The 17,574-nt window shown below is 51.7% G+C and overlaps 11 protein-coding genes across 11 annotated transcripts; 3 read left to right on the top strand and 8 right to left on the bottom strand. All coding sequences in view use genetic code 12, as the record gives it.

Moving 5' to 3' along the window:
• Positions 1-154: 154 nt before the first annotated feature.
• On the top strand, positions 155-4,897 carry LODBEIA_P48040 (uncharacterized protein; the record flags this gene model as incomplete). Its single annotated transcript, XM_066975066.1, has 1 exon — positions 155-4,897. The coding sequence occupies one exon, from the start codon at positions 155-157 to the stop codon at positions 4,895-4,897; it is 4,743 nt and encodes a 1,580-aa protein (XP_066831742.1).
• A 109-nt stretch (positions 4,898-5,006) lies between these two features.
• Positions 5,007-6,276, bottom strand: LODBEIA_P48030 (uncharacterized protein; the record flags this gene model as incomplete). Its single annotated transcript, XM_066975065.1, has 2 exons — positions 5,007-5,013; positions 5,078-6,276. The coding sequence occupies 2 exons, from the start codon at positions 6,274-6,276 to the stop codon at positions 5,007-5,009; spliced, it is 1,206 nt and encodes a 401-aa protein (XP_066831741.1).
• A 121-nt stretch (positions 6,277-6,397) lies between these two features.
• LODBEIA_P48020 (uncharacterized protein) lies at positions 6,398-6,802 on the bottom strand (the record flags this gene model as incomplete). The annotated part of the gene is made up of 1 exon (XM_066975064.1): positions 6,398-6,802. One exon carries the CDS (start codon positions 6,800-6,802, stop codon positions 6,398-6,400), a length of 405 nt encoding a protein of 134 aa, XP_066831740.1.
• A 61-nt stretch (positions 6,803-6,863) lies between these two features.
• LODBEIA_P48010 (uncharacterized protein) lies at positions 6,864-7,394 on the top strand (the record flags this gene model as incomplete). Its single annotated transcript, XM_066975063.1, has 1 exon — positions 6,864-7,394. The coding sequence occupies one exon, from the start codon at positions 6,864-6,866 to the stop codon at positions 7,392-7,394; it is 531 nt and encodes a 176-aa protein (XP_066831739.1).
• A 59-nt stretch (positions 7,395-7,453) lies between these two features.
• LODBEIA_P48000 (uncharacterized protein) lies at positions 7,454-8,890 on the bottom strand (the record flags this gene model as incomplete). Its single annotated transcript, XM_066975062.1, has 1 exon — positions 7,454-8,890. The coding sequence occupies one exon, from the start codon at positions 8,888-8,890 to the stop codon at positions 7,454-7,456; it is 1,437 nt and encodes a 478-aa protein (XP_066831738.1).
• Positions 8,891-8,953: 63 nt separating this feature from the next.
• LODBEIA_P47990 (uncharacterized protein) lies at positions 8,954-10,339 on the bottom strand (the record flags this gene model as incomplete). Its single annotated transcript, XM_066975059.1, has 1 exon — positions 8,954-10,339. The coding sequence occupies one exon, from the start codon at positions 10,337-10,339 to the stop codon at positions 8,954-8,956; it is 1,386 nt and encodes a 461-aa protein (XP_066831737.1).
• A 50-nt stretch (positions 10,340-10,389) lies between these two features.
• On the bottom strand, positions 10,390-11,457 carry LODBEIA_P47980 (uncharacterized protein; the record flags this gene model as incomplete). The annotated part of the gene is made up of 1 exon (XM_066975058.1): positions 10,390-11,457. The coding sequence occupies one exon, from the start codon at positions 11,455-11,457 to the stop codon at positions 10,390-10,392; it is 1,068 nt and encodes a 355-aa protein (XP_066831736.1).
• Positions 11,458-11,536: 79 nt separating this feature from the next.
• On the bottom strand, positions 11,537-13,102 carry LODBEIA_P47970 (uncharacterized protein; the record flags this gene model as incomplete). The annotated part of the gene is made up of 1 exon (XM_066975057.1): positions 11,537-13,102. The coding sequence occupies one exon, from the start codon at positions 13,100-13,102 to the stop codon at positions 11,537-11,539; it is 1,566 nt and encodes a 521-aa protein (XP_066831735.1).
• A 203-nt stretch (positions 13,103-13,305) lies between these two features.
• Positions 13,306-14,688, bottom strand: LODBEIA_P47960 (uncharacterized protein; the record flags this gene model as incomplete). The annotated part of the gene is made up of 1 exon (XM_066975056.1): positions 13,306-14,688. One exon carries the CDS (start codon positions 14,686-14,688, stop codon positions 13,306-13,308), a length of 1,383 nt encoding a protein of 460 aa, XP_066831734.1.
• A 674-nt stretch (positions 14,689-15,362) lies between these two features.
• Positions 15,363-16,520, top strand: LODBEIA_P47950 (uncharacterized protein; the record flags this gene model as incomplete). Its single annotated transcript, XM_066975055.1, has 1 exon — positions 15,363-16,520. One exon carries the CDS (start codon positions 15,363-15,365, stop codon positions 16,518-16,520), a length of 1,158 nt encoding a protein of 385 aa, XP_066831733.1.
• LODBEIA_P47940 (uncharacterized protein) lies at positions 16,513-17,499 on the bottom strand (the record flags this gene model as incomplete). Its single annotated transcript, XM_066975054.1, has 1 exon — positions 16,513-17,499. The coding sequence occupies one exon, from the start codon at positions 17,497-17,499 to the stop codon at positions 16,513-16,515; it is 987 nt and encodes a 328-aa protein (XP_066831732.1).
• Positions 17,500-17,574: the final 75 nt, after the last annotated feature.

Genomic DNA, 17,574 nt, shown 5'->3' with positions numbered 1-17,574 from the left:
GCCCACGCTGTAGCCCACGCTGTAGCCCACGCTGTAGTCCACGCTATCCTCACGCGTTTGGTTTGTTTTTGTTCTCGCCCGAGACGGCAACGACAGAGGAAAAAACGAGATCGAGGCAAGAACAACCTCTAGGCACCACTCTCCTTCTCCAGCAATGAGTGCCAGAGCCTGGGTGTGGCTCAACAACGACCAGTCGCAGTTCCTACGAGGCTATGTTGCAGAGCATTTAGAGAATGGCCGGTGCAAAGTGGCCATTGTGGGGAAAGACGGAGCAGTGGAGTCCACGGTCGAGGTCGACCAGGGCCTGATGGAAAGCTGCAACCCGCCGCGGTTCGACATGTGCAATGACATGGCCGAGTTGACCCACTTGAACGAGCCCTCGGTGGTGTACAATTTGTACCTTCGGTATACGAAGGACTCGATTTACACATACTCGGGGTTGTTCTTGGTCGCGGTGAACCCGTACAAGCCGTTGCCTATTTATGATGCCCGTGGCTACCGCGACAATGCTCCCCACATATTTGCCACTGCTGAAAAAGCCTACACCGAGCTCACGCGAGGGAACCAAAACCAAAGCATCCTAATCACGGGGGAGTCCGGCGCCGGCAAGACCGAAAACACCAAACGAGTGATCCACTACTTGTCCGCAAAGGGAGCCACCACCGGTATCGACAGCAAAATCCTACAAGCGAACCCCATCTTGGAGAGCTTTGGCAATGCCAAGACCATCAAAAACAACAACTCGTCCCGGTTTGGCAAGTTTATCAAGATCTACTTTGACGACCAGGGCGGGATCTCGGGAGCGCACATCGACTACTACCTTTTGGAAAAATCGCGGGTGGTGAGCCAGGGTTTGAAGGAGAGGAACTACCACGTGTTTTATCAGTTTCTTAGTGGATACGACAAGTTGGACAAGCTCGGGTTGAGCAAGGACGGGGAGTACCTGTACTTGGCACAGACAACCCATGATGGTGGCTTCAGCCTGCTTATGTCCGCGTTTGACGTTGTTGGGTTCACCAGTGAAGAGCAGGAGTTGATATTCTCGTGTTTGGCCGTGGTGTTGCACTTGGGCAACTTGCAGTTTACTTCCAAAACCTCCGAGCAGGCCAGTTTTACCAAAGACTCACCCGTGGGAACAATAGCAGCGCTCTTGGGGGTATCCCCGGCCTCCCTCTCCGATGCATTCCTCCGGCCAAAAGTTAGGGCCGGGAGGGAACTAGTCGTGAAATCGCAGCGCGCCGACGACGTCAAGTTCGCAATCGACGCCTTTGCCCGGTGGGTGTATGAAAAGCTCTTCCAGTTTATCGTGGGGAAGATCAACGACAGTTTGAATGGGTCCACGGGGAACTTCATAGGAGTGTTGGACATTGCCGGGTTTGAAATCTTCGAGTCCAACTCGTTCGAGCAGTTGTGTATTAACTACACTAACGAAAAGTTGCAGCAGTTTTTCAACCACCACTCGTTTATCTTGGAGCAGAAGGAGTACATGCGGGAGCAAATACAGTGGGATTATGTCGACTTTGGTAGGGACTTGCAACCTACCATAGACATGATCGAGTCTCGCTCGCCCATGGGGATTCTCAAGCTCCTCGACGAAGAGTGCATGATGCCCAAGTCATCGGATGCAATGTTTATGGGGAAATTGAGCCACCACTTTAACAAAAAACACCCCAAGTTTGCGGAAAACAAGTACAAGAGCGGGTTCATTGTCAAGCACTACGCGGGGGATGTCGAGTACAATGTCGACGGCTGGTTGCAGAAAAACACCGACCCGCTTAGTGAAAGCATACTCCAGTTGATGGGGGAGTCGAGCAACGAGTACATCCGGGGGATGTTCCATGACGAGAACCCCTTGAAAACCAGAAACAAGCTCATGAAGACAGCTTCGCTGAAGCATAGGGACCAGTTGGGGGAGCTAATGCGGCAGCTCGACTCTACCAAGCCGCACTTTGTCCGGTGCATACTCCCGAACTTGGACAAGATCCCTGGCAAGTTTGACCGGGGACTCGTGGTGGACCAGTTGAGGTGCAACGGGGTGCTCGAGGGGATCAGGATCACAAGGGCGGGGTACCCAAACAAACTCCCCTTTGCGGAGTTTGTCAGCAGGTATGCCATTCTCGGGGACGCCTCGGGGCAACCGGAACGGCGCCAATGTGAGTCCATACTAAAGTGTTTGGAGCCAGACTTGTACAAGATTGGACAGACCAGAATATTTTTCAAAAGCGCAGTCTTGGGCCGGTTGGAGGCGATGAGGGACGCTCGGCTAGGTCAGATTTTCACCCAATTGCAGCGGGTGATCCGTGGGAATGCCACAAGAAAGGTAGTTGCCAGGGAGAGCAAACAGTTCCACGCTGCTAGGGTCGTCTCCAAAACAATGCTACGGTTGGAGGGACTCCAGGGGAATCCATGGATGGCACTCTTTTTCCACGTCAAGCCATACTTGGCAGAGTCTGTGGAGAAGATGGAAACCAGTAGGCTTGACGCAGTGGTGGCCGACTTGCAACAGAGTCAAAGTGTGGTGAAAGAGCAGGAGCTGGCATTGGCGGTGCTACGGGCGGAGAACAAGCGCCATGTAAGTATAATTAGCAGATTGGAGAGTGAGATGCAGGAAAAGACCGGTTATGAAACTGCAGTGGAGAAGTTGACTGTGGAGTTGAAGGGGGCTACACAAGCGTTGGACAGGGTGAAGAAGGAGCATGAAGCAGCCACCGGCAGTCTCAAGCGTTTGGCGGAAACAGAGAAACAACAGAAGCAGAAGCTAGCAGAGGCGAGGGAAAAACTCACCTTGTCAAAATCCAAGCTAGAGAAAAAGTCGATGGAGAATGAGAGACTTCACTCTGCTTTGGGGGAAATGGAGGCACAACTAGCGAGATTGAAGCTGGACTATGCCAACCTCCAGGAGAAACATGTCACCACCAATGCATCACTAGCCTCCAAGATCTCCCAACTTGAAACCGAGCGCAGCACTGAGAAAGAAAATCAACCGCCGGACCCGCAGCTCATGCAAGAGTATGCCCATATTAAACTCAAAATGAACGAACAAAGCGCAAGCTTGCGGAAGGAAAAGTTTGAAAACTCGAAATTGAGAGAGGAGTTGCTCGCGGTCAAGCAGAGAGCTTTGCGCAGCTCCGAGTTGACGCCAAAACGGCGGCTGCTTGCACTTGGACAACCCCGAGGAGGCAACGTTGAGGCGCTACGTGAGGAGATTAGTAACCTCCAGATGAGGCTAGAGCAAGAGCAGAGCAATGCGCAAAGAGCGGAGAGCTATGCTATAGACTTGCAGAAGCAGTTGAACAAAACACAGACAGCCCCGATAGTGGTAGAGCCTCCACGGGAGACACCCACCGCGTTCCACGGGATCAGTCCCGACTTTATCCAGATCTACCACGACATCAACAAGTCGTTGAAAGCGCTGCGGGAGGAGTTGCACACCGCCAAGGCCGAGGTGTTGCGGTTGAAATCGCTCTTGCGGGAGTCCGAGGAGGAGCTCTACCGGGTGAAACAGGTGGGCTTTCAAGCGGCAATGGATAAGCATGAGGAGGAGCTAGCTAGAGTTAGAGAGAACAACGCTGTGTTGGAGTCACGGAATAAAGAGTTGACGCTGGAGCTCTCCGTTTATAAAACCAGGAGCGGGGAGTACTTCAGCAAGCTAGAGTTGGCCGAGTCGGCAGTGACATTGTCAAAGAGACATGAAACCGCGGCAAAGCGGGACTTGGATGAGGCCAAGAGCCAGCTCCGACTCGCGCGGGACGAAGCAAGGACGCTGCAGAGTATGTTGAGGGAGGCCAGGGGGGAAGCGGAGAAATTGGAAAAGGTGCAGTTGGAGTTGACCAGGAAGGTGAGTGCGGGAGAGAAGGTTATTGCTGACTTGCGCGGTCAGTTGGAATATCACATTGGCAACTACGAGAACCGAGCAGCGACGGAAAAGTTGAAAGACGAGATCCAGACACTTTGTCAGGAGTTGCACTATAAGGCGGAAACGGAGGCAACACTAAAAAAGGAGAACAAAAAGTTGCAGCTTGATCTAGACGAGGTGAGAGGCAGCAGAGACGAGCTACAGAACCAGCTAGAGGAGATGAGTCTTAAGGAGGAACAACTAGAACAAAGACTTGAGGAACAGACTGACACCATCAGGCTGCTTGAGAGTGCGAAGATCATGAATGAGAGGAGAATCGGCTCCCTCATGAAACAACTCGCGGGAATGAAAGAGATACTAGAGGAAAACGCACGGGAAAAGTCAAGATTAACTGAACAAAAACAAACACTAGAAAAAGAGTTGGCCAAAGTGTCTCACGAGTTGGAGCTCCTGCACACCGCGCTTGCCCAGTCCAAAACAGAGGCTGCCTTTTTGAAAACACACTTGGAAAACCAACGCAAAGAGGCGCAGCTGATGCAATCCGAGTTGGCACTCTCGAAACTATCCACCAGTTCTGATTACAAGGACCAGCAGAGGCTCAGGAATGATTTATTAGTGGCGGAGGGGGAGAACTACTCCTTAAAGAAAACAAACCAGGAGCTCAGTGTGCAAGTGCAGGATCTACAAGAGAAGCTTTTCAGCAACGAGCAGATCAAGTACCTAGAGTCACGGTCGAACGAGTTGTCCAGTGCACTAGATCTGGCACTACAGGAGAAACACGACGCGGAAACTACGGTCAAGTCACTAACCCGCCAAGTGGCTGCGTTGCAAGTGCGCATCGACAATGAGTCGCAATTGAGCAAGCGGTATAACGATGAAAACTTTGATTACCAAAACAAGATCAACCGCTACAAGAGCAGCATCGAGGTGCTACACAGTGAAAACACAGAAAAAGAGCTACAGTTGAGGTTGTTGCAAGAGAAACACAATCAATTGCAGGAGACACTATTGGTAATGGAAAAGGAGAAGCTCTCAAACTAGTTCCCCAACCCTTGCGTTTTCAAAGCCTCCAGAACATCACCAAACGACTCCCTTTCGCCCTGCATCACAACCGACGGCTTACCTACCAACACTCTCTCCGCAACTCTACTTAGATCCTTAACCGTTACATTTTGAATCCGGTCAACCATTTCCTCGATTGTAGTGATTTTCCCCTGGCACTGCACCTGTCTTCCCAAGTCCTCTAGTCTTGCCAATTTGCTCTCCACATTCATGAGCACCGCGCTGGCCAACTGGTTTTTAGCCCGCTGGACTTCCTTTTCGGTCAACCCGTTCTTTTCAGCAACCAACTCGGCCAACTCGTGGGATATAATCTGCGGCGCCAAGTGCCCGGCCTCTGGCACCAAGCTCACGGTGATTCCAAACAATCCCGAGTCAATATGCGAGTGGTTGAAACACATGCAGTTTTCAACAAAGGGGTACTTGTTGAGGACCCGAGTGTAGAGCCGGGAGAACATTCCCTTGCCCGGGCCACCCGCGGAGAAAGACGAGCCGCCACCGAGAAGTTTCTGGAGAGTGGCCAACGAGTACAAGTCGTCGCTGAGCAAGCCCGTAGTTTCAAACCCAATCTGCATGTGGTACAACTCAGGCTGGTTGGTGTACAACGGCTTGACGTGGGGTAAGCACAACTCGCCGCCGGTGTAAGTGACGGCCCCCTTGTCCATATTGTGGCCAGCTGAGTTCCAGTCGCCGAAATTGTCCTCCACCATTTTCAACGCTTGCTCGTGTGGCACTCCCACCATTGCAATGACTATGTGGCCGGGCTGGAAGAAGCGTAGGTGGTACTGCTGCACCTCCTTCTTTTGGATCAACGGCACCCTCTCCCGCGGGGCAAACAATGGGATCCCCAAGGTATTGTTCTTGTACGCTACAGCGTGGAGCTGCTCCGCTAAATTCAATTCTGGTTTGTATGGTAGTTCTTGGACTTCATAGTCCACAGCCTGGAGGGCCTCGGCAAACTCTTGGTCGGTGAACTGCGGGTACCGTACCGTCTGCGCGATGGTTTCCAACATCTTCCCCACGTCGTTGTTGAAGACACTCGCTTGCAAGATCATCGACTCTCTCTGCGCCGAGCTCATGTAGTTTCCCCCTAGCTGCATCAACGTGTTTGTCATTTCCGTGCCAGTGTACTTTTCAGTGCTCCTCCAGCAAAGTCTGTCGTGGACTTGTGAGAGTCCCGGTCTCAAAGGGTCCTCGTATCTTGATCCTGCATCGACGTACGCTCCCAAGGCGCTGAAATGGCCCGGGGTGGAGTCTGTCACTAGCCTCAATCCGTTGGCAAGAGTGGTGCTTTGAATCGGAGGTGCTGTAGAGTAGCACCGGGGGTGGACTCGTAACAGGTGGCGTACCTTGAACATCATCTGGTGTAAGAGGTAGATGAGATTTTTTTCAACACTGCGCGTTAAAACTATATACTACAGGCTACTGGCACTTTCCATCAACTTTACCGGGCCGTCACGCATACCGGGCGGTGACTCTAAGTTACAGATCCTCCAGCTCCAGCTCTTTGCGCTTCCCCCGCTGTAGCCTTAGCTGTAGTCGCTTTGACTCGACGTAGGCGTCACTCGATGCCCATGCAAAGAGCCGGTTCGCCCGTCCAATGGGAGCAGCGTAAACACTCAGCTGTGCCTGTTTCAACCCTGCAGTTTGACCTAGCCATTTCTCTAGAATCCGTCGCTGTGCTGCTTCCAAGTGGGAGCCGTGCCATCGTGTCGTTGGAATGGTGGGTGCTGCGGTGATAAATTGCGGGGTGGTGCCCTGTAGCGAAGAATAGAGCTTGTTCGACTTGCCTGACTGTTGTAGAATAGCCTCCGGGTATGGATTGGTCGTTCCATTGGAGTCAAATGTGACCCCCATCAGCTGGCTAGCGTCTTCCGTGGCTGCCATTGATAAAGGTAACGGTTTCTGGCGTTGGAAAAAAAAAAATATGCACTGTTGAGACCACACTATGGCGATGTTCCCACAGTTTCCCCAGTTCAAGGTGCTCGTCTTCTTGGTGGATGGGTTGACCAAGGACGCGATTGCCAATATACAGAAGCAGCTCGCTGATGCTAACCCCGAGTACGACTATTGCTTTTGCAGCACCACGTACATCGTCTCATTGGAGCAGCTCCACCACAGCATCCACAATAGCTTGCAAAGTTACACGCTGGACCAGATGCAAACGCGGACCTTAAATGCGGAGATTTTGCTCAACTTGTGCCCTGTTAATGTGATCTCAGAAGCACTAAAGCGGTTTGGAATACTGGAGGCGTGTTCCAGTGCGGTGATCATTAAAATACTAGGCAGGGAGGAGAACACCATCGAAGTTGAGCGGTTCACCCAGTCTTTGGGCACAGTGGTGCCCATAACAGACGACGCACTTTACCAAAGAGCGGACATTGCAAAGTTTAAGAAAGTCTACAAATTGAATGACGCTGAAGACCCCCTGGACCTCACACGATTGGCTATAGGAGCAAGTATTTTACGCGGGTGCTAGCCCCCCTGGACCTCACACGATTGGCTATAGGAGCAAGTATTTTACGCGGGTGCTAGGCTCTACTTGAATGCAAATCTATTCAAATCTACACGGCGGGGCTTGGGTTCCTGCCGTTTTTCAACAACATTGACTGATTTTGTCACCAAGACTGGTCTCGGGCCTCCTTTGATGGAAGGCTTCATTTTTTTTCTCACTGGTGACCCCGCAGTGTCTTCGGACTCCTCTACTTCACCAACCTCAACCTTTACTATCTCTTTTGACTCCGCGGGCAAACTTGAGATCCAAATTGGTCTCCCATCGGTGGTCTCTGGTTCCTGCGGGCGGAAGAACTTACTAATTCCCAGTGTCTTTACCTCAGTGGAGGCCAACTTGCGCAACTTCTTTGACGTCGGTGACACTTTCGTCGCACACTTTACTGACGCGGTTCCCACTCTCTTAAGCTTGACCATGCCAAGTACAGACCCGGGGTGCTCTCTAGAAAGCAACACCTCGTGGGTGTTTGGATCAACCAATCCATTGCAGACCTTTACCGCCAACTCTGAATCCCAAGTTTGCCCACAAACCAGCTCTAGAGTCGCTGCGTCTACATCCAAACTCAGCGGCACCTCATTCAATGCCACCACTTGCTGCGTCCTCGGGTCAAACACTTTTTGAAACTGGAACGCAAGGGTCGCCCTAGCAAACTCCCCCTCGATGTCCTCGGGAAGTGGCTTCCCCGCGGCAGGCAAGGCCACTACAACTTTTTGTAAGTCCCGGTACCGATGCACTAGCTGGACCGAGGACTTGATGCCGACGCCGGGGACGCCCCTGGTGTAATCACAGCCCGAGAGCATCGCCGCAAGTCGCACCTGGTCGCTACTGAGACTGCCAAGGAAAGGAACCGCCTTGACCTTGTTGAAGTTTGCCCTGTCAATCTCCACACAACTAGCATCATCTCGCAACTTTGTGATCAACTTGCGGCACCCAAACACAAGCAAGTCTGAGTCCTCGCTCAAGATCCCATCAACAATGCCGGTTTTCTCTAGGTACACCATCTGCGGGTCCGCCTCGTACGGCGCCACCACGTAGGAAATGTTCATCTTGTCTAGCTCCACCATGATCAGTTTCGCCATCTGGTGGCTCACGCAAGCGGCTTTCATGTACGCCTTTGCCGCGAGGGTGGCTTTTCCCGCCCTTGTATACTTCTCTGCAAGCCTGCGTGCCTCCTCGCGCTCCAGCTTTCTCTTTGCGTTGGTCTCTGCTTTCGCCGTCAACAGCGCGCCGTCAAAGACAAAGTACGGGTTGATCCCAAAGTGCCGGAGCATGGCAATCTTGTTCAAGATGCTGGTGATGTACCTCCTAGTCGGTTTCCCAAGGCAGAGCTCCTCGGCACAGGAGACTATCGCGCGGTGCAACCACCCATACGTGTCAATAGCTAGCGTCTTGCCACGGTACCGCTCAAGCGAGCACGGGTCCTGGATGCATTTGAGAAGCGGGAGTAGCCCTGAGACTCCCATCGTTGGTGGAAGAAGAGGTTGTCAACACGTCTTGTTTTACACCGAAGTGGTAGCACGTCTATTCTATCTATGATTGCAGGCGCCAATAGAGATTGAAAACTGCACGCCTGCACTCTCGTCTCCTCCCAGACGCTTGCTGAAATAATACCCCAAGTCAAAGTTGGCCCACTGGTTGAAATACTTTAACCCGGCACCGTACGAGAGCGCGGCGGTGCTGTCAGTAAGGGAAAACTTGGAATCCACATTGCCTAGTAATGCTGTACAGTATAGTCTCAATGGGGAAGTAGGTTCCACGTTATGTGGCGGAGCGTAGAAGAGCCGGGGCACTTTTGTAAGCATAGTGGCCTGCAATTTGTAAAACAGTAACCCTCCACTAGGCTCCACGCTGTTTTGCTTGAACCCGACAAACGAGCTGTGTCCGCCGAGATAAAACTTGTCCAAGGTGTGGACGGGGAACTTGCTGTTGAAGTTGTAAATGCCTCCAACCTCCCCTGTGAAACTAGTGGTGATGTTAAGGAACGACTTGTAGAGGCCTAGTCTAACCTTCAGTTTGGCAAACTCGCCGCTGTTACTGGGGTTTGCTTGCTCTTGTACGGAGCTCAACTCGGCATCGGCCTCCACCTCGATTCCATCAGTAGGGAACACTTTGCCCAAACATGAAACATTCTTGTAGCAGACTCTACCAGCAACGCTGGACTTCAAAAACTGCCCACCAAAGAACTTGAGATTGTCCAGCGCGCTGTCGTCTATATCATAAAGGTTCCTCTTGAACAACGACAACCCAGCAAAAACACTCCATGGCCCCGGGGCCTTATACTGGATCCCTATTTTACCACCCAATTCATTCTCTTGAAAGTCCAGCCACGCGTGGTTGTCCTTGGTGTTGTACCCACCGTCCAAAACAACCTTGAACCGCGGGTCTTTCAAACTGGAAGCAAACTTAAACTGGCTCAATAAATGGTCATGAGGCTTGTACGGGTTGTAGTCGACCCCCACGGAGACAACCTCGCCGTTGCCGTTGAAGTTGCTATCTACATGGTTCAATTGGAGGTTTAGAAAGTCCTCAGCGTCAAACTTGAGAAACCCCTGGCTGGTGTTGAGCGGAGTAGGGGAAACGTCAAAGGTGACTTTTGCCGGGATCGATTTCTCATGGTTGTACGACTTTACCGATGGAGCTGTCGAGTAGTAGTCTGGCTGGACCCGGACCTTCACCTCGTCAAACACTCCCGTGTCGAGCAAGTGGTGGTAGGAAGTGGTTGTCTCCGCGGTCAACCTGGCCAAAGTGTAGTCGCTTCCAGCCAATAGCGGGGTCAACAATTTCTTGTAAAACTCGTCGCTAAACGCTTGTCCTCCTTCGACTTGCACCGCTATCAAGTACACGGGCTGCGTAGAGGAAGCCAGTAACAACGACTGGATGCCGCCTGTTTCAACTTGACCCATTGAATGCATGTATTATGGTGTCCAGGGTTTTTACTTTTTTCCCCGTGGAAAATTTCATTCTAAGTCTCTCTATTTACATCTACAGTGGCCCCGTCGTAGGCCAAGTCCAACACTTTCCAGTCACACTTGATCCCCTCGCTTTGGAAGATACCCGTGACGTCACGTGCAATACTTTCAAACCCGTCAGTAGCGAGGCATAAAATGGTTGGACCAGCACCGCTGAGGCAGATGCCGCAGAGTCCCGGGTGTTTCGCGGGGACCACGTCTTTCAACACCGTGTCCAAGCCGGGGATCAACACCGTCCTGTACGGCTGGTGGATCTTATCCTTCATTGCCTCGTAGATCACCTTGTGGTTTGGCGGGTTCTGGGTCAACGCGGTGGTGAGTATGGCTATTCTTTGCAAGTTGTAGATAATGTCCTTGCGGGAGTAGGTCTGCGGCAACACTGCTCTGGACTTGTCTGTGCTGACCTCAAAGTTGGGCACAATGGCGACGCATTTGATTTTCGGATTCCACTTGTACTGCACGTACTCGCCGATGTCCCGTGGCGGCGGTGACAGCACTATGGAGGACCGGGGGGTGTCCTCTTTAGGCAAGACCCATTCCAATGGCACCTGCGTGGCCTCTGCGTCCCCCTCGTCGAGCTCATTCAAGTACGACCCAATAAACCCGCCGAGCATGGCGGCGGCAATGTTATCCGGGTGCCTCTCAATCATCAAACAGTAATCGAGCATCCTCCTTTTGTCCAAGTGCAAGTCCCCAATGACGTTCCCTAGGCAGGCTCCGCCGACAATGGCGCTAGCGCTCGAGCCCAAACCGCGCCCAAGGGGGATGGGGTTGTTCACGTGGATCTTGGTTCCGTGGGGGAACTGGCTGATCCCGTTGCATCTGAGCACATACAATGCAGTTTGTGTGATCAAGTTCTTGTCTGAACTCAACGGGACCTTCTCGGCGAGATCACCCTCATAGGAAAGAAGCGCGTTGTGGGGGTCCGCCGTGGTATCAACACTGGGATCAATCTCCACGCTAATACTCAAGTAGAGCTGCAACCCTACCCCCAACACGTCGAACCCGGGACCTATATTCGCCGACGACGCGGGCACTTTGATCTGAAACGAACGTGGCATAGCTCTTTGGTGGATGGTGTGGGTCTATTACAGATTTGAAATTTTTTCTTCAAGAGCGAGAGAAATACAAATCGATAAATCATATACAGGTGGGTCTCTTTCTCCAAACAATCTCCGCAGGCTCTTGAGGCAAGGTGACCATCGAGGTGTAGTCCACTTCAGGCACAGTTTTGCCCTTTAGTTCCCACTGCAAGTTGTACACAAACGTGGTCAAGAGAGTGCCTAGTTGCACATAGGCAAACTGCTCGCCAATGCACCTGTGTCTTCCTCCACCAAATGGCAAATACGACGAGCCCACGCCTTTGGAGACCTTGCCAAACCCGTAGTCAACCTCGTCTGAGTCCTTGCTGGCCAAGTTGGAGTCGTCCCAGCGATGCGGGTCAAACACTGCCGCGTTGTGGTAGTACTTTTCGTTGGTATGCGCGTACCCTGGCGAGACCAACACGTGGTGTCCCCTGGGAACTACAAAGGTGGTCCCTGGAACCACAAGCGGCGACATGACTTTGCGAAAGATGGAGTGTAGAGGCATGTGCATCCTCAACGTTTCCTTGATGGTGTTGTTGACCAAGGACATCCCTTGCAAGTCCTCGTAAGTCAAGTCGTCGAGGCGGCCGCCTTTTGGCTTCAACACGGACTGAATCTCGTCGTATAGTTGCTCCTGCAACTCCGGCTTCTCTCCCAAGTGCAACAAGAACCAGGCCGACGTGGAGGAGCTCGTGTGCTGGCCGCCCATGAGCACCCCAATCAACAAGTTGGCAATCTCCTGGTCGCTCATCTTGACGCCGTCCTTGTACGTGGAGTTGACCATCAACGAGCTGATCAAGTCGTCGTTGGCGTCGACTCCAGCTTCACGTCTCTTGGTGATCTCCTTCATGTACGTTTGGGATATTTTCTGCTGCGCCGCGTCTCGCTTCCAATAATGCGGCAATGGCAAGTTGGGAAAGACAAAGTTCACCGGGGTAAAGCCCTTGTCCAAGTCCGAATAAAGCTGAGCAAAGGACTCGTCGAAGCGGTTGCGCATCGCTGCGCCCATGAGCGATCTCGACGCAGTGAATATGGTAATCTCCGGCTGTGTCTGCATGACATTGGCCACGCCTGAACTCTGCTTTGACAAATTAAACATTGGCGACTTGACAAAGTAGCTCAACACCTCCTCCCTGATGAGCGGGACATACCTCCTAAACGAGTCCGTGGTTAAGGCAAACTTTGCAAACTTTTTCTGCTCCATCAACCGTGCGTTAGGGCAGTCGTATATGACGCCCTTGCCAAACACGGGGGTCGTCAAATGCTGGTACGCTTCCTCCGCGGAAACATCAGACAACTTGGCATTGAGGATAAACTCGTGGCCCTTGGGGCCTAAATAGACGGTCATGACCCGCCCCAACAACATAAAAGCAAACACATCGCCATGTTTCTTGCGGCAGTTTTCAAAAAACTCATACGGCTGTTGTCCATACCCGACCGCCAGGCCAAACCAGGGGATCCAGTAAAACACAAGCGGCACACGGTCTTTCCTCAACGAGTAGAGCAACTGCCATACGATATTGTACACAAACGGAGCAGCAATGAGGATGGAAAGCTGCTGGAAAGTGGACAAGGTGAGGAAGAAATTGTACCCTTGGAGTAGTCCGTCAACGATAGCCATTGCTGATGATAGAGCGATGGAGGGAACCAACTCTCAGGAACTTGTCCAATTATAAGTACTGCAATGTCTCACCCTCCAAAATGGTGTGTTTTTGCATCTCGTCGTTTACGAAAAACTTTTGGCATACGACGGGGAAAAATAAAACTGCAGCGCGCGTGCAATTATCCTAGAGCTCGTACACCCTAATATCTATATAAATATCCTCACTGCATCTCAAACCCCATCTCCTTGGCCCTGACCACCAACTCGTCGTGGTCCTGCTGCATTCTGCTGTTCTTCTCTTCCAAGAACTTGATATACTCTATAGACTTGGCCAAGATTGTGCCCTTGTTCAACTTTCGTGCGGGCTCCAACCCTTCCAAGTCAATGTCTTCAAAAGACATGTTGTTGTACTGGTCGCCAAAGGGGACCATCTCGTCCCCCTCGGAGCTGTCGTACTCGTCCACGTCGTCGCCGATCAACTGCATCCGCTGCTGCTTCAACCGCATTTTCTCCTGGTGCTTCCGGAGCACCAAGATTTTCAACGTGGGCACCGACTCCTGCAACGCGTTGAACTTGTCGTTGATCTTGTTTCTGTACCTTTGTTCAATCACGTTGTGCGCGGATTTAACCCGCGGTCTGCCCGAATGGGGCTGCAGTAATGGGGTCGACACGGACGACTCGGTCACCACTGCGGGTCTCTGCTTTGTTGGTTCCTTTTTGCTAGGCTTGAAGGGGCTGCCGGTTTCCTGTTTTATATTGGGCGTCTGCAGTCTATTTGGTGTAGCCGGCGAGGAGAAGCCGTTCTTTATAGAGTCCAGGCCTTTGCCTCCGATGACCGGGTAGATGCTTTGAAACAGCGACGCGGTGAATGAGCTGAGTGAGGAGGAAGTGGACGACTGCTGCAACTGGTTGCCCTGCTGGTCCACCGCCCCGTCCTCCGTTTTCAGCGGGCACGTCTCAACATTGGCCTCGACAGATAACGGAGACCTCACTGTGGCTGCCGCGGCGGAGTACGACAAGTGCGACGCAATCTCTTCATTGCCGAGCTGGGGAAACTCAAACCCGGGTGGCTTATTCGCGTCATCGTGGTCATGAGACTGACCTCTAGCATCGTCCGCTGCCGACTCCAGCAACCCTAGCTCTGGCGGATTATACCCCAAGTCCATTCCCGTGTCGTTGCAAATCTCGTCTGTCCCGGCAATATACCCGGTGTTGCTCGGCAAGTTGCGGTCGATGTAGGAGGACTCCCCGCTGCACATTGGCAGCGGCATATTCATCAGCTTTGCTCTATTGGTGACACACTGCTGAAACGAGGGAGCGAGGGAAAAGTCCAAATCAACAGGGAACCCGGGTGTTTCACTAGTTTGGTTTCTCATACCTCCACTGCCGACCTCAAGCACCGGCTGCCCTAGCAAGCAGAGACTAGTCGGGTCCATTCTCATGTGATACGGAGCATCCTTTGCTTCATAGGTGACATCCTGCTGCTGCACCTGCTCCTTAACCGGCACATGTCCAGCCTCCTCCTCCGCAAACAGTTTCTGCATCTCGTTGGCGTTCCCCATGGGCGAAAAGAACGAACTGTAGTCATTAAGCTTGTAAGACATTGGGCGGAAAGCAATGTCGTTAGCTCCTCCCGATGGCAGCTCCAGTCAGTGGAAGTGCTTGCGATATATAAAAAAAAATCCTCAACCAGTGTATTTGTTTCTTTTAATGGATCTAACCTGTAGTTGGCTCTGTGGAATCCTGCGTGGAACACTCTCAACAAGAAAAGCACCCTACCGACTGGATTTCCTTTTTATCCACCAACGACGGAACCTAGATGCTTGATTTTGCATTCATCAAGACAGCTCTTGCACTTGGCCTGTAAAATATATCTAAATGCAATCCAATGTACGATCCAAACCACCTCTGGCGCAGTCACCCCACGCCACGCCGTTGCTCTTCCACCTGAACCAAACTCTGGTGTATCTCTTCTTCAGCTATGACCACCATGGCTTCTGCACGGACCAATCCAGCGATAAGAAGTCGCGATTGTTTTTAGACCAACAACAGCCATTATCCGCATCTTTCGTAGATTTCCATGTTGCGGTTTTGGACCGTGAGATATAATACTGGACTATTTTTGCAGCACTTGCTAATCATACGACTTTAAAGACAGGTTTTGGAAAAATAAACTCCTCTGGGCGTGGTCTAGACTGTTAGCAGTCCACCATTGATTTTCCTCCTTTCTGTTATTTTTTTTTCTCTCACATCATCGCTAAGGTTTGTTCCTCAAGACATGTCCCAGCTCCATGATCTATGCAAGTTTCCCACACGCCCCATAACTGTGGAGTATGTCTCCCAGTTGAGGTCGTACTTGAGCAGCGGGGTCCCCGCTACTTATACAGTGGAGGAGGCGTACAACTATGAGAATCGGGTGGAGACTGAACCAGCAACCGCCACGACTCCGTTGCATTTGATCTGCACTCATGTGCCAACAGACTTGGACGAGGGTGAAACCGCGGTAGTTGATGAAATGTGTGATGTCTTGTTTGAGTACGGCGCCGGCTGGAGCTTCACCGATGTCAATAATGAGACCCCGGGGTGCGTGTTGATCCGGCGCGGGCTTAAAGACTGGGCGTTGTATGAGAAGCTTGTGGACGCTGGCGTGAGGGCAGAGTTGTTGTTGAGAAAAGTGAGCGAGTATGACGTGGAGTTTGTTGAAGAAGGGGAAGTGGTTGCCTCTGAAGAGGCTGCTGCTCCCTCCCACAACCAGCAAGCATTTCTCGAGTCGAAACTTGAGTATGTGGACGATGCGCTAGTCACGAAAGAGAGAAAAGACGGCGTCATGATGAGCTGGGAGTCGGATATCATGCAACTAGCCGCAGACTCAATCACCGTTAATGGTAGTGACGACTTGTGTATTCTCAACATTGGCTTTGGAATGGGGATCATAGACACGATGCTTCAGCAGAAGAACCCCCGCAAGCACTACATTTGTGAAGCCCACCCAGATGTGCTAGCCAAGATGAAACAAGATGGCTGGTTTGAGAAAGCAAATGTGGTGGTCTTGAGTGGCCGCTGGCAGGATGAACTCGACAAGTTGCTTTCTCAGGGCACTGTTTTCTTCGATGGCATCTACTACGACACTTTTTCCGAGCACTACCTGGACATGCTCGAGTTGTTTGACTATGTTGTTGGTTTGTTGAAACCAGACGGTGTTTTCTCCTTCTTCAACGGGCTTGGTGCTGACAGACAGGTCATTTACGAAGTCTACAAAAAGTTGGTTCAAATAGACCTCGAAAATTACGGCTTGAGGTGCCGATTCAAGGAAATGCGCGTGCCACCAGAATTGTTCAAAAAAGGAGGCGAAAGTATCTGGGATGACATAAAGAGAAGCTACTGGTCTTGCCCTATTTACTACCACCCAGAAGCCACATTCATGGACTTTAGCTAATGCTTAGTTTCTCCCCTTCCACAAAACACCCTAGCCCGCAGAATGCCTCGTCTAGTGCTCTCTCAAAAACATTAGCCAACCTCCAGCCGCCCCCTAGATACTCCTTTTTCTTTGCCAACTCGAATAGATACGGGTCGTGGTAGCTATCCTTGGGGTCAACAGTTTGGCTCAATAGACGATACCTCAAAGTCAAATCTCTGTCTCCGTCGAACGGCGTAAACGGTGCAACTGCCACCGCCAGGCGGCTCTCGGGTACACTACTGCTAAACTGCTGGTCCAACTGGCTGTTTATCTGCTGCAACTGTTTCTTCCTCTGCAGCGTGCGCTTGTTCAACTGCCGCTGCTGCTGCTGAAGCAACTCTTCGCTGCTCATTGAGCTGTTGGTCATCTTCTCCAAAAGCTCCTGCTGCTGGAGGATCTTAAACTCCACATCCTCCTGCTCCATCCGTTTCTGAATCTTGAGCTTCTCCTGCTTCAACCGTTCCATGGCATCCTGGTACTTGGCCAAGTCGGCTGTCTTTTGCGACTCGCGCATGTTCTTTTCGAGAATCTCTAGCTTGTGCTCGCTCTCGTACTCTCTGACCTCCTGCTCCGTCGCCTCAAGGTCAACCCCGTTGCTCAATTTGAACACTATTTCCTCCACCTGTTCCAAGTACTGATTGTACTCTTTCAAGCTGGCAAAGTCCTCCTCGGTTTTGTTGTAGATGGCACCGACTCTTCGCCGCACGTCGATCTCCTTTTCAATAACCAAGTCCTCAAAGATCTGCTGCTTGAATCTGTTCTTTCGCAAGATTTTTCCGCATTTCGGATACGGGCATGGGGCCGGGCCTAGTGAAAAGATCCTATCGACGCATGACTCGCAGATCTTGTGATAGCACTCGGGGTTGACAAGAAACCTCATACTGGGGGAGAGGTACTTGTCTGTTTTGCAGATCGGACACATGTCCCGCAACTGGTCGGGATGGGGCACGATGTTCATGGTGTAGTTACTCTAGTTTATTCAGTCTACTGTGGATTGGTAATCCGATGATAAAGTAGTAGTCTATTTTTCCAA

This window comes from Lodderomyces beijingensis (genome assembly GCF_963989305.1).
Source record: "Lodderomyces beijingensis strain CBS 14171 genome assembly, chromosome: 6".
Lineage (NCBI taxonomy): Eukaryota > Fungi > Ascomycota > Pichiomycetes > Serinales > Debaryomycetaceae > Lodderomyces > Lodderomyces beijingensis.
This window is presented reverse-complemented; position numbering and strand designations above follow the sequence as displayed.